The 14,381-nt window shown below is 44.5% G+C and overlaps 1 protein-coding gene across 1 annotated transcript in view; it reads right to left on the reverse strand.

The window, feature by feature from the left end:
• Positions 1-2,026: 2,026 nt before the first annotated feature.
• LOC137544428 (tigger transposable element-derived protein 1-like) overlaps positions 2,027-14,381 on the reverse strand; it is a 41,391-nt gene continuing 29,036 nt past the window's right edge. Inside the window, exon 2 of the mRNA XM_068265503.1 lies at positions 2,027-3,840. Within this exon, the coding sequence (XP_068121604.1) occupies positions 2,118-3,794 (1,677 nt within the window). The 5' untranslated portion in view covers positions 3,795-3,840 and the 3' untranslated portion in view covers positions 2,027-2,117. The remainder of the gene's footprint in view (positions 3,841-14,381) is intronic.

A 14,381-nucleotide genomic window follows, 5' to 3' on the forward strand; every position in this document is an offset into this window, starting at 1 on the left:
TTGGGTTTTCTTGAGGCACGATCGCCTGGTGGCAGGGGAGGCCTTCCAGTCCACAGACTTAGTCATAGAGTCTGGTCACAAATTAAAAAGATAGCCACATTTTCAGACACTATTTCAGAATCTCCATTATGGTTCAACCCTGCCTTTCCAGAATTAGTTGAATCCCAGGAAGCTAGATGGTGGATAGCCAAAGGAATACACTCTATTTATCAGGTTTATGATCTCAACACTGTTAAAACGTTTGAATAAATGCAACTACAGTTTAACCTCCCCAGGAAAAGTTTTTACAAATACTTACAATTGAGACATGCGCTGACCGCTCAATTTGCAGGAGAACACTCAACTCTCTCTGAATTTCCTCTGATAGGCATATTTAAAACCCAGGGCACTGCTGGCCGTACATCCACTTTATACTCATATGCAGTATACGTTAAAATTGGCGACGATCCTTCCTATGACAGGTGGCGTGAGGTGATTCCGACACTAACTAATGAGGATTGGGAAGAGGTATGGGATCTACCTTCTCAGATCTCTGTCGCTGCAAATGACAGACTCATCCAAACTTATCTAATCCATCAAGTTTACCTTACCCCTAAAAGAATGATTCAAATGGGAAACTGCCAGTGTGCATTGTTGCCCTCGATGTAAATTATATGCAGCGGATTAACAGACATCTTCATAATAATTTCACAGGTTATTGAGCTACAAGTGGATCCCTCTCCCCAAATTGCCCTTCTTGGCATATTAGATGAAGAGGCCTGGCCCAAACAATATAGAGCGTTAATAAGGAAAACCTGCTACTTTGCCAATAAAGTTATTGTCTTAAATTGGATGAACCCTAGACCTCCCTCTATTGCAAGATGGAAGAGCCTCATAAACGCTAACCTGTCATTGGAGCAGATAACCTAAAAAAATTGTGGCTGCATTGGTAAATTCTTACTTGTATGGACACCCTGGATGGATAGCCATCTTACTGTTGATGACCACTGAGATCTATATCTGTTAGTATTCTTTAAGTGTGAAAGTACTAATCGTGACTAAGCAACAACATGTGTGTTGGTGGTGGGGGGGGGGGGAAGGGAGATTCGCTTTGCCCACCTGGATGGATAATCCCTATGGCCTATTAAAGCGGAATATAACCCTGCATTTCAACTTTGCTCTAAAACATTATTTACAGTATATTATATGCAACCAGCATTTTTTTTTTTACTAGACCAGCATTGGAAGGGTTACACAGAGTTTTAAAGTTCCTGGAGATTTCTGCAGACGCATCCGAAGCTGAAATAGATACATTTTGTTTACATAATGTTGAATGTTACACACTTTGGCTGTCCTCCAGCTCCTCAGTCAGAGAGAGTGAGTCACATTCAACACTTAGATACATTTCTGTAAACAAAATGTATCTATTTCAGCTTCGGATGCGTCTGCAGAAATCTCCAGGAACTTTAAAACTCTGTGTAACCCTTCCAATGCTGGTCTAGTAAAAAAAAAAATGCTTTTTGCATATAATATACTGTAAATAATGTTTTAGAGCAAAGTTGAAATGCAGGGTTATATTCCACTTTAAATAGAACAGATAGCATAAGGCCCACGGTGCAGCTAAGCAGTTGATGTTGTTTTTTGTTAAAGTTTATATTGTATGTTAATATACCTCTCTAGATAAACCACACTCCAGTGTTGGCATGGACATATGACTATGGTGGATAGCACCTTTTGTGAGACGTCACCTTTTAATATTAGATCCTCCTATTATGCAATGATAACTGTGTAAGTCATATGAGGACTCTAGTATAAATATATGTCTCTTCAGATAAACGACACTGTAATGATAATAAGTATTATAACCTCTAATCTTGCTCTTTCTCTATTTTCTCAAGCTTCCTTTATATGTACGTTATTTGGAATCCTGTACTGAATGCAATGTTGATAACTTTTTTGATACATTCTTCAATAAAAAGAGTTAAAAAAAAAAAAAGACTAAACATGTTGTCACCTGTGATATATTTAAGAATATAAATCAGGGAGAGGAAAGAATTTACAATAGGAAAATACTGACTAAATACTTTATAAATGAATATCGGAAATTATAAGCAATTTTATCCATTGCGTTATTTTCACTACAGTTCCTCTTTAACAAGGCGCATATCCAATGACAATTGTTGTTGCATCCTTTTGAGGATTTCGTGAAAATGTGACATTGCATTGTCATTAAACAGTTCCACTGCTCTAACTACTAAAGCCTTATCCGGGTGGTGTTTTACTACAAAATTTTGCAAGCTTTCCCACATATGAAACATCTCCTGTATCTCATTTGAAGTGAGAAAGTCCTTTGTATTTTTCGCTTTCTCCTCAGACGAGATCTCCTTCATAACCACTTGCTGTTGTGCGAGATGCAGATCCATCAATTCATCAGTGGTCAGCTCATGGCTATTTTCCTCCACCAGCTCTTCAATGTCGTCCTCATTCACCTCCAGTCCCATGGTCTTCCCTAAGGACACAATTTCATCAACAACTGGTGGCTCTGGTTCATAAACTAAGTCATGACCAACAACACAATCAGACCAGAGTTTTCTCCAAGAAGAATTAAGGGTTTGCTTGGTTACCCCATCCCAGGCTTTATCAATCATCTTGAGGCTGTTAACAATGTGAAAATGATTTTTCCAAAACTCTCGGAGAGTAAGGTTTGTTCCATTGGTTACATCAAAGCATTGCTGAAATAGTGCTTTAGTATACAGCTTTTTGAAGTTTGAAATGACCTGCTGGTCCAGGGGCTGGAGTAGTGGAGTCTTGTTAGCAGGAAGAAACTTGACCTTAATGAATTTGAATTCCTCCAGTAAGTCATTCTCAAGGCCTGGGGGATGAGCAGGAGCATTATCCATTAGCAGTAAGACTTGGACTGGCAGATTCTTTTCTAAAAGGTATTTCTTTACCGCAGGACCAAAGACCTCATTGATCCACTCAACAAACAAGATAGGAGTGACCCAACCCCTGCTGTTGGACCTCCACATAACATTTAACTGGCTTTTCTGCACCTTGCATTTCTTGAAGGCTCGCGGATTCTCAGAATGATACACGAGTAGGGGCTTAACTTTGCAATCCCCGTTTGCATTAGCACAAAACAAGAGGGTGAGACAGTCTTTCATGGGCTTGGGACCCGGCTTTGCATTCTCTTCTGCTGCAATATAGGTTCTCCTTGGCATCTTTTTCCAAAAAAGCCTGGTCTCATTGCAGCTAAAAACTTGATGCGGCAGGTAACCCTCAGAAACCATGAACTCCTGGAACTCAGTGGTGAATGTTTCAGCTGCCTTTGTATCAGAACTCATAGCCTCTCTATGCCTCACAAAATGGATGCCACTTCTCCTCTTAAAGTTATCAAACCATCCCCTGCTTGCCTTGAAGCTTTCTTCATTTTCTGTTGACATACCTGGTAATTTACTTATGAGTTCAGTGTACAAAGCCTTTGCCTTCTCACAGATGAAGGTCTCGGTCACAGTATCACCTGCACGTTGCTTTTCATTTATCCATATAAGAAGCAACTTTTCTACATCCTCCAGAACCTGTGGCCGTTGCTTTGATACTCTTGTGACTCCCTTTGCTGCATCTAGCCTCCTTATGTTTTCTTTCTTCTTTAATATTGTGCAAATTGTTGAGGTAGACTTGCTATAACATCTTGCGATGTCAGCCACTCGCATACCTTGTTCGTGCTTCTTGATGATTTCCTTCTTAACTTCCACTGTAATCATCACCTTTTTCTTAATGCCTTCCTTTTCAACCTTTTTCTTTCTAGTGGCCATTGTTGCAGCACAGTTAACAGTCACAGTTTTGCAAAAACTACAGTAGCTAGAAGAAAAAAATAAAAGGAATGGGGTAAACTGTCAACACAAGCTATTGTATCTTTATTTAATCTATATCACAGCAACAAACAATGATAAAAACATCACAAACACTGCAGCAGCACATGGCCTAGAATAACTAGATGAGCAGAAAGGTGCATAATAATACATAGTTAGATAGTTGGGATGAAAATAGGCATTGGTCCATCAAGTTCAACCAGAAAGTATATGGCTCTATTCCCATTTGCCAAGAAACGTACACACCTGGTGCATTTTCATAGGCAAGACGTGGGGGGAAAACATATTGGACAACTTCCTGCTCCTCCCTGTCCAGAACAACCACGCCCAACAACCTTTACAAGGAAATAGTCATCAAAAATTCCTTTGGAATATGTATTCTGAATATGTTTAAAATGCATTAAACATATTCAATGCAGTAGAAGATGCAGAAATAATATGTAAAAACATATCAAACATTGCGCTAAACAGACCAATGGATCAGTTGAAAATGTATACGCTTTCATCCGTCACAAGTGGGAACAGAGCCTAACAGTAAATACATGATCAATAATAAGTGATACTCTGTCAACCGTTTAATTCATTTAAATAATTACTGTACTATATATATGTACAGTATACAGCAACACAGTGCAATGAATAATAAATTAATGACAATAAATACAGTAGTCTCTAACAGCGCATGGATAACTGTTAAGCATGTGGGTAAGGGTATAGCATGTGACTGTGTGTAAAGTGGGTGGATAAGCGTACAGCATGTGTGTACAGCATGTGGTTAAGTGTGGTTTAATACGTTGAATAATTATCTACTTTTTGTCAGTATGTTAGAAATTTTACAATGATGGAATAATGGGCAGCTCATGGATACAATGTGGTGAATGTAGGGTGTAGTGAATACAGAGGCGGTCTAAACCAGGGCTTCCCAACCCAGTCTTCAAGCAACACCAACACTGTGGGCTTGATTCACTAAGCTGTGCTGCTATAGCAGCTCAGCTTAATGACTATAGGGAATGTTATAATCCCCTGAGCACGCTGTGCAGCCATAGCATGCGCAGTCCAATTATGCTGGGCTCAATTACTGTAGTTTAAAGAGTGCGTTGTTTCATTTAACGATCACTCCACTGAACCTGCCCGGAGCTCGCGGGGTCCAGTAGTTTCAAAGAACAGTACGAGTCAGAGCACACCCAGACTGATGCTGCTGCTCTCTAAGGCTGCTCCAGACATTACATCTCATTTCTGCTACTTTAAACCTCTTAATGGAAAGACTGGACCCACATTTTAGAGGATTCTAATGCATCACTTCTCTGGCAACACCTACAACCTTTCAGAACACTTGGATTACTTGGGATGGCAGAGATTTAAGCTACATTGGATCTTCCTTGGAATCACCCACTGCTGTACACTGCACACCTTCCTTGGAATTGACCTGAGACTTTTAAGACTTTCGGCCTCTTGATGCCACCCTCTCTCCATCCTGTGAGTAACTTTCATCGATTATCCACAGCATCTATGCTCAATAGACTATATTTTCCTACGTATGTTTTATATATAATATCTTCAAATTCCTAAAAAGGGACTGTGTTTTCAAATCCATGCTGTCCATCCATACATCTCTGTGTATGGACAATTCAGTCTACACAGGCCCTTTGATCTCTGCAGGACACCAAAGCTGGAGCTGAAAAAGTTCACACCTTAAAGGTGCGTACACACGCACTACAGCAGCCAACGATGGGTCCGTCGGCACCTCCCGCCGGGCGGGTTTTCAGCAGACTGTAGTGCGTGTGTATGCACTGTCGGCGGACTGATAAAGCTGTTCCTGAACAATCCGCCTTTACTCTAAACAGGGCCTATCTCAGCAGGAGCCCTGAGCTGTCTCTTTTGTCCATTCTAATGTGTAAACATCAATATTCAGCAGAGACACTTCTCCCTGTATAGGTGGCCATACACTGGTCGATTTGCCATCAGATTCAACCAACAGATAGATCCCTCTCCGATCGAATCTGATCAGAGAGGGATCGTATGGCTGCCTTTACTGCAGATTGTTAATCGATTTCAGCATGAAACCGATCACAATCTGTGGTGGTGCTGCCGCTGCCTCCCCTCCCCCCCACCCGCATACATTACCTGCTCCGGCCGGCGCGAGTCCCCGATGTCTTCTTCTCCGCTGGGTTCCGCGTTCCGGTCCGGCTGGCTTCTGTTATAATTTGCATGGAGTTTGTGCGCTGCACCTGGTGCAAACAGAAACCAACGCACAAACCCGCAACCAGGCAGAGATGTCACTGTTTAGGAAAAGACTGACAAGCCAGGAGTAAATGAATAATAAGGATTTATTATCAAATGAAAATAAGGTAATACTGTGCATTAACTCATGCACGGAAACAATCGGTATCAACTTGCAGGCAACACACATACAATACACTGCATCAAATACAGGCAGAAATTCAATAAGCATACAAGGTATGAAATCAGGGTTTATACAAGGACCTCTCTGCATAAAGTGAGTTATGCAGAGTAGATCCAGTGTATAGAACTGTGTGCACACTGACCCTGGATCCGGAATAATAACACAACATAAGCCTAGAATATATCTACAAAATACAGATTATAATCGAGGAGGAGACACACGGATAGTCAGCAAGCATAGGTCATACACAGGAGATCAAAACAGTACAGTAATCGCTAGGCAAAGAGTAGTCAGTATACAAAGCACAAGGTCAAAACACGGGAGATCAATAGAGCAGGGAAACAAGGAACAATACAACCAGGAACAGGGAACTCAGGACAGGATGGCTAGAATCAGGAACAAAGAGCTAGCAACTAGCCAGTTCACAGGTGTGGCTTAATGCCATGCTGAGAGACCATGTGACAGTCCAGGCCTCCTCCCTGTCTGTGGAGAGATCTCTAGACAGTCCGCCCTCTGCTGGTGGGCAGAGGAAAGTTCAGGTTGTAAATTCATGGAGGAGGCTGGTGACATCTTCTGGTGAAGCAAAGTTAGTTCATGCAGGAATTTACCAGCAGATGCAGATCGTAACATTACCCCCCCCTCAAGGAGCAGCCTCCGGATGCTCCACTTGGACTTATGCCCACCTGGGTCCCAGAAAATACTGGAAAGGGGCAGGCCATAAATTGGTCAGTAAATGAGGCCACAACCCGGGTATTACCAGGCTGACTGGACAAAAGGACCCAGAGGCAATAGGACATGTTGCAAGTCCCTCTGAAGACCTTTGGGTGAAACAGAAAAATGAAGGACACCAGGAAGAGCCATAGATTGGACATCCACAGGAGCAGGGCATCTGAGGTCACCAAATAAAACAGAAAACTGGATGCCATCAGGAAGGGATGCATAATGGCCATAAACAGGAGGAGCAGGATACCACCAGGAGAGGCACCAGACAGGAACTCATCAGGAGAGGCACCAGCAGGAGCAGCAGATGGGAGGGCATCGGCAGAAGCAGCAGATGGGAGGGCATCGGCAGCAACTGCAGACTTGGAGGCAACAGGAGCAGCAACTGCAGACTTGGAGGCAACAGGAGCAGGAACTGCAGACTTGGAGGCAACAGGAGCAGGAACTGCAGACTTGGAGGCAACAGGAGCAGGAACTGCAGACTTGGAGGCAACAGGAGCAGGAACTGCAGACTTGGAGGCAACAGGAGCAGGAACTGCAGACTTGGAGGCAACAGGAGCAGGAACTGCAGACTGTAGGTCGTCAGGAGCAGGAACAGCAGACTGTAGGTCGTCAGGAGCAGGAACAGCAGACTGTAAGTCGTCAGGAGCAGGAACAGCAGACTGTAAGTCGTCAGGAGCAGGAACAGCAGACTGTAAGTCATCAGGAGCAGGAACAGCAGACTGTAAGTCATCAGGAGCAGGAACAGCAGACTGTAAGTCATCAGGAGCAGGAACAGCAGACTGTAGGTCATCAGGAGCAGGAACAGCAGACTGTAGGTTATCAGGAGCAGGAACAGCAGACTGGAGGCCATCAGGATGGATAAACTGAAAGTCATTTTCCAATAAAGCAGGCAAAGCAGCAGACTGGATAACAGTTTGTAAATGCAGGGTATCTGGAGGGATCTGTGGGAACTGAGTACCAGAAAATGTTTTTGAGGACGAGCCATCAGCAGAGATGAGTGTGCATTTAGCCTCAGCAGAAAACTGTGGGAGACTTCTTTCAGCAGAACATTGAGGGAGCTGGATCTCAGCAGGAGTCTGTGGAAACAGGGCAGTAACAGAGGTCTGTGGTGCCTGAGTGTCAGACATCTGTGCGGGTTGAACTTCAGCATAAGTCTGTGCTCTAGCAGAAGTTGAAGGGCAAAGGGCATCAGCAGAGACTCGAGAAAGCTGGACCTTTGGCTGAGCGACTGGCTGGACCACTGGCTGCATAGCTGACAAGACCCTTGGCAGAGCTATTAGCTGAACCTCAGATCGAGCAACTGGCAGACCAACTGATCGAGCACCTGGCTGGGCCTTTGGCTGAGCTGTGGAGTATGGTTCTGCTGGAACGGCAGACTGAGACTCTGCCGGAGCAGCTGGCAGGAGGCTTGCTGAGACGTCTGGAGGACCCACCGCCAAACCAACTGACAGAGGTTCTGCCAAGCTGTCTGACTGGGTCACTGCCAAACTGACCAACAGGGACACTGCCAAGCCGACCGACAAGGACACTGCCAAATCTTCTGAAAGGGAAAACATTGGGCCGACGGACACTGGTACTGCTGAGCTGACAGACACTGGTACTGCTGAGCTGACAGACACTGGTACTGCTGAGCTGACAGACACTGGTACTGCTGAGCTGACAGACACTGGTACTGCTGAGCTGACAGACACTGGTACTGCTGAGCTGACAGACACTGGTACTGCTGAGCTGACAGACACTGGTACTGCTGAGCTGACTGGCACAGGCAGGGCTGAGGAGACTGGCACAGGCAGGGCTGAGGAGACTGGCACAGGCAGGGCTGAGGAGACTGGCACAGGCAGGGCTGAGGAGACTGGCACAGGCAGGGCTGAGGAGACTGGCACAGGCAGGGCTGAGGAGACTGGCACAGGCAGGGCTGAGGAGACTGGCACAGGCAGGGCTGAGGAGACTGGCACAGGCAGGGCTGAGGAGACTGGCACAGGCAGGGCTGAGGAGACTGGCACAGCTGAGGAGACTGGCACGGCTGAGGAGACTGGCACGGCTGAGGAGACTGGCACGGCTGAGGAGACTGGCACGGCTGAGGAGACTGGCACGGCTGAGGAGACTGGCACGGCTGAGGAGACTGGCACTGGCATGTCAGGAGTAACTGGCACGACTGAGGCAAGTGGCACAGGCAGAGCTGGCATAATAGGGACAGCAGGCTGGAGTGAAGATGGATTATGTTTCGGTATCGATACAGTTTGTAGATCTGCGGAAACCGGCAACATAACTGTTGGAGTCTTTGCGGTGGTAACTGGAAGGATGGAGGCTGTAGGAAAATATTTCCGTTTGAACTTAGATTTTTGACTCAGTCTGGAAGCAGGGGTGAGTTTAACAAAGTCCTGATGTGCAGCAGAACAGGGCAGGTATGATGTAGGTAGCTGGAACGACCATGGAGTGGATCTAACCGCAGTCTGTAAAGGAGCAGTTCTTTTATGATTTTTGGATACAGGTAATTCCAAGTCCGTGGAACAGGTTACTGAGGACAGAGAGCATGTCTCTCCCTTGATGCCTGGGGCAGAATTAACAGGTGATGTGCTCTGAAAATCATAAGAATGAGACAAAATTCTTTGCCAAGCGATTACTAGACCAGAACCTGATTCATATCTACAAGTCTTGTGATCAACCATGGACTGGACAGCACGCATGCATGCAAAAATATATGAATCACCTTTTTCTAGATAGAACTCAAGAAATCGGTCCCAGTCACTCTTAAGGTAACCAAACATCTGATCAATCTGTTCAGGATGGAATACTGGATCAAAGCTGACAAACTTATTGCTGGAACTGACAGAGTTAACATTGGCTGCTGAATGCTGCACAAACTGACTACCAGAAAACTCAGAAGGATCTTTTTTATGCCAAATCTTTTTCCATTCATCAATCAAGGGAAGTACACAGTCAGACTTGCAAACATTCAGGTTCATCAGAGAAGTTGCAGATTTAATACATGCATCCAAGAATGTCGTATCTTTTGTGGAATAGAATTCATTAAATGACTCCCAATCATACTTTAATTCATCATTCAGTGCATTAATTTCCCATCTACTGAATGGGGGATCCCAATCACTCTTAATGGGAGCTTGCAGATTACCCTGAGCATAATTGCAGGACTGAACTGTCTGTTTGGAAGTGACAGGAATATGATTAGTTTTAATTGGCTTGGTTTGGTTTATTACTGAGGAGGAGTTATTGCAATAGACAGGCAGGGATCTAACTTGAGTCCAGGAGGTAGAAGGGTCTCTTACTGCAATTAGGGTTTGCAGAATCTGCAACAACGCTTGCATCTCAGATTCTGCAGAGTTGCCCTGCTGCATAAAAGATTTAACATGCATAACAATTTGCATTAACTCTTCACGGGAATATGCTGACAATTCCTTATAACACTCATATTGGTCCTCCTCTGCTAGCAAGGAGTAGAAGTTATTGTGCTGAATAGTCCAATCAACTTCCATAGCTGAAACAAATGAGATTCCAGTATTAATGGAAGTAGCAGGATCATGAGTGGGCTTAATTGATTGAATCTGGTTAATTACTGGCCAGGATTTGGCTTGATTCAAAGGGGCAGCAGGACTTTTAACGGGGCCTGATAAATTACCCGGAACATGTATTGTGGAATGAGCAACTGAATTTTGTTGGGCTTCAGAACAACATTCCTGCAAAACTGACAAAAAGTCTTTTAAATCATAAGGAAAGGTTCTTTCATTACTCACGGACTGAACCCATGAAATCAGCTGCTGCAGATCCTCATAGGAATCGTCTGCAAATACATGGTAGCAAAGTTTCCTTTTGTTTTTTGCTAGAATAGCATATTCAGACAGGTGCTTTAAATTCATGTCAATCATGGCTGGAGAAAAAAAAACAGGATCCCAGACCTTTTCCTAGTGACAATTTTTTCTGGCTAGCTCTTCTGTTATAATTTGCATGGAGTTTGTGCGCTGCACCTGGTGCAAACAGAAACCAACGCACAAACCCGCAACCAGGCAGAGATGTCACTGTTTAGGAAAAGACTGACAAGCCAGGAGTAAATGAATAATAAGGATTTATTATCAAATGAAAATAAGGTAATACTGTGCATTAACTCATGCACGGAAACAATCGGTATCAACTTGCAGGCAACACACATACAATACACTGCATCAAATACAGGCAGAAATTCAATAAGCATACAAGGTATGAAATCAGGGTTTATACAAGGACCTCTCTGCATAAAGTGAGTTATGCAGAGTAGATCCAGTGTATAGAACTGTGTGCACACTGACCCTGGATCCGGAATAGTAACACAACATAAACCTAGAATATATCTACAAAATACAGATTATAATCGAGGAGGAGACACACGGATAGTCAGCAAGCATAGGTCATACACAGGAGATCAAAACAGTACAGTAATCGCTAGGCAAAGAGTAGTCAGTATACAAAGCACAAGGTCAAAACACGGGAGATCAATAGAGCAGGGAAACAAGGAACAATACAACCAGGAACAGGGAACTCAGGACAGGATGGCTAGAATCAGGAACAAAGAGCTAGCAACTAGCCAGTTCACAGGTGTGGCTTAATGCCATGCTGAGAGACCATGTGACAGTCCAGGCCTCCTCCCTGTCTGTGGAGAGATCTCTAGACAGTCCGCCCTCTGCTGGTGGGCAGAGGAAAGTTCAGGTTGTAAATTCATGGAGGAGGCTGGTGACATCTGCTGGTGAAGCAAAGTTAGTTCATGCAGGAATTTACCAGCAGATGCAGATCGTAACAGCTTCACTTCTTTCTGTCCGGGGAAGTTTAAACAGTAGAGGGCGCTCTACTGTTTAAACTTCCTGCCGGGACAGGAAGTGAAGCCAGCCAGACCGGAACGCAGAACCCAGCGGAGAAGAAGACATTGGTGACAGCGGGGACACGCACCAGCGGAACAGGTAATGTATTGCCGCTGTATTGCGTCGGTCGTCGGGCATTCGAACGCCACTATCGACGCACTCCCAACCCGCCGGCAATCGAGAAAAATCTTCCGCACGGACGGCTCGACGGGAACGATTGATTTTGAACGGAAATCAATCGTTTGCGTTTGCGCAACGATTTTACAGCAGATTCGATCACAGTGATCGAATCTGCTGTATATTGGCGGGAAAATCGTTAGGTGTATGGGCCCCTTATACTAACCAAGAAATATTTATCCAAATGACAAATCAACAATAACTCTACTTAAGTCTGTTGGAATCCTCAGAAAGACCAAAAGAGGGTCCCGAGGACATGAAAAAAGACGTTCTTCACTGCAGAACCAAAATAACTCTGTGACAAAATCTACAGAGTACACCCAGGCAACAACCTTAAAAGTTCCAGCACAATCCAGCAGAGATGACAGCCACACATCTGGAGACTGTTTCCTCCTGGAGTCCTCAATCACAGACCTCAGCGCCCAGGGTAACCCCATCAAGGCTGTTCTCTGTAATGTCAGATCCATAAACAACAAAACAGCAATCATTCATGACCTAATAAGAGTTTTCTGATATGGCCTGCCTGACTGAGACCTGGCATGCTGAACCAGTTGGCCCCATCCTGGAAGCCGCCGTGCCAATAAACTATTCCGTGATACACTGCAACAGTAAAGAACGCAGGGGCGGAGGGGTTGCACTTTGCTTTAGATCAGCTTTGAAAATCAGACTGTAGGACCTACCAACTCGTTTGAATGCTTGGGGGCGCAACTTTCAGCTGAGAAAAACATAACCATATTGCTGATCTACCACCCACCAGGAAAGGACTCGGCCTTCCTTAAGGAACTTGTAGATCTCCTATGCAACCTAACACTAGAACACCCCAGATGGATTGTTCTTGGAGATTTCAATACATGGGTGGATGACCCCTTTTCGCAATTAGGAATAGAGCTAACTTGTGCCATAAATGAACTGGGCTTCTCCCAAGCAATCAGCTCTGCCACTCACAAGAAAGGTCACACTCTGGACCTTATATTCCATACTGGTCTGTCAACAGCCAGTGTTGAAATTAATCCTGTTGCCTGGTCAGACCATCACACTATCCACTTCTCCCTCTCAATACCAGCTGTCAAAAACCAGTTCAAGAACCAAATAAAATATTGCCACTTAAAAGGGCTAACTCCACAACATATCCGAGATAACCTCAGCTTTGATGAATTGACTGACTCCAGCTTGGACCCTGATACTCTGGTGTTAAAATACAACAAATGTGTGTCCTCCAACTTTGAGACCATTGCTCCTCTGTGCACCAAATATCTTACTCCACACCATCATGCACAGTGGTTTGATATCTCTATAAAAGAGTTGAAAAGACAAGGCCGAAAACTTGAAAGACTGTGGCACAAATCTCAGTCCCCAGAAGACAAACATGCCTTAATCCTCCACTTAAAGAAATACCAAAAGGTAATTGTCAAGAACCGTCCCGCGGCACACCTGCGTATATGGTTCCCGACTGTGGGTTTGACCAGATCAAGCGGGGAGCAGCCTTATTCGAGCTAAAACAAGGCTGGGACCCCTCAGAACACCTCTCACTGCCACAACTAGCGGTTCGCTAGACACTTCCACTCTGCTGTTGAGTCCTCAGCGCGCAATCCGCGTTTTCGTATTCGGGTCAGCTTTGCGCTTAGGCCGAATACGGGAACACCACGCCCCCCCCCCCCCCCCCACACACACACAGTTGCAATCTTACACTGTAGGGAAGCAAAACCACTAACAGTCGTTCCGAACAATACTGTTAGCCACTCAGCTGTTGAGCTACTCGCACTGGCGTTTTCGTACGTTGGGTCAGCTGCGTGCTTTAGGCCAACGTATGACAAACGCCCCACACACAATGCAATTACAATCTTATACGGTAGTGTCGCTTAATCATACAATCAGGTGCGGACTTATACACACTTCAATCTCTTCTAGGCTATGAGTGTTAGTTTAGTACAGCAGAAGTCAAGCTTATTAAATAATAATTTAATATTCCAGGGAAAAAAGTGGAACAATGCAGAACAGAATATATACAAAAGATTACAAACACAAAGTAAAAAGTTACAAAGATAAAAGTTACAAAAATACACACAAAGCGATTTGCTTACCAAAATAAACGGGGAAATAAACGTACCAGCGTATCGATCTGGCGTTGTTGTGGGAGTACACACTTTCTGGTCAGGAACCAGGGTAGTTCTAGCCGTATGTGCTATCTCCAAGAACTACAAGTTGTGGCTATCCTAGCTGCTGTTTTATACTGTGAGATACGCCTGGAGGCTGCAACTTCCTTGGGGAGGGGAGGAACTAGTTTTTAATTAAATCTCAGACATAATTCCATTTCCAGGTAAAAGTCTATACATCAAAAGATTGTGAAGTGAGGCTTTTCAACTCCAGGTGAAACTTGAT

Source organism: Hyperolius riggenbachi, chromosome 2, assembly GCF_040937935.1.
Source record: "Hyperolius riggenbachi isolate aHypRig1 chromosome 2, aHypRig1.pri, whole genome shotgun sequence".
NCBI classification, from domain to species: domain Eukaryota; kingdom Metazoa; phylum Chordata; class Amphibia; order Anura; family Hyperoliidae; genus Hyperolius; species Hyperolius riggenbachi.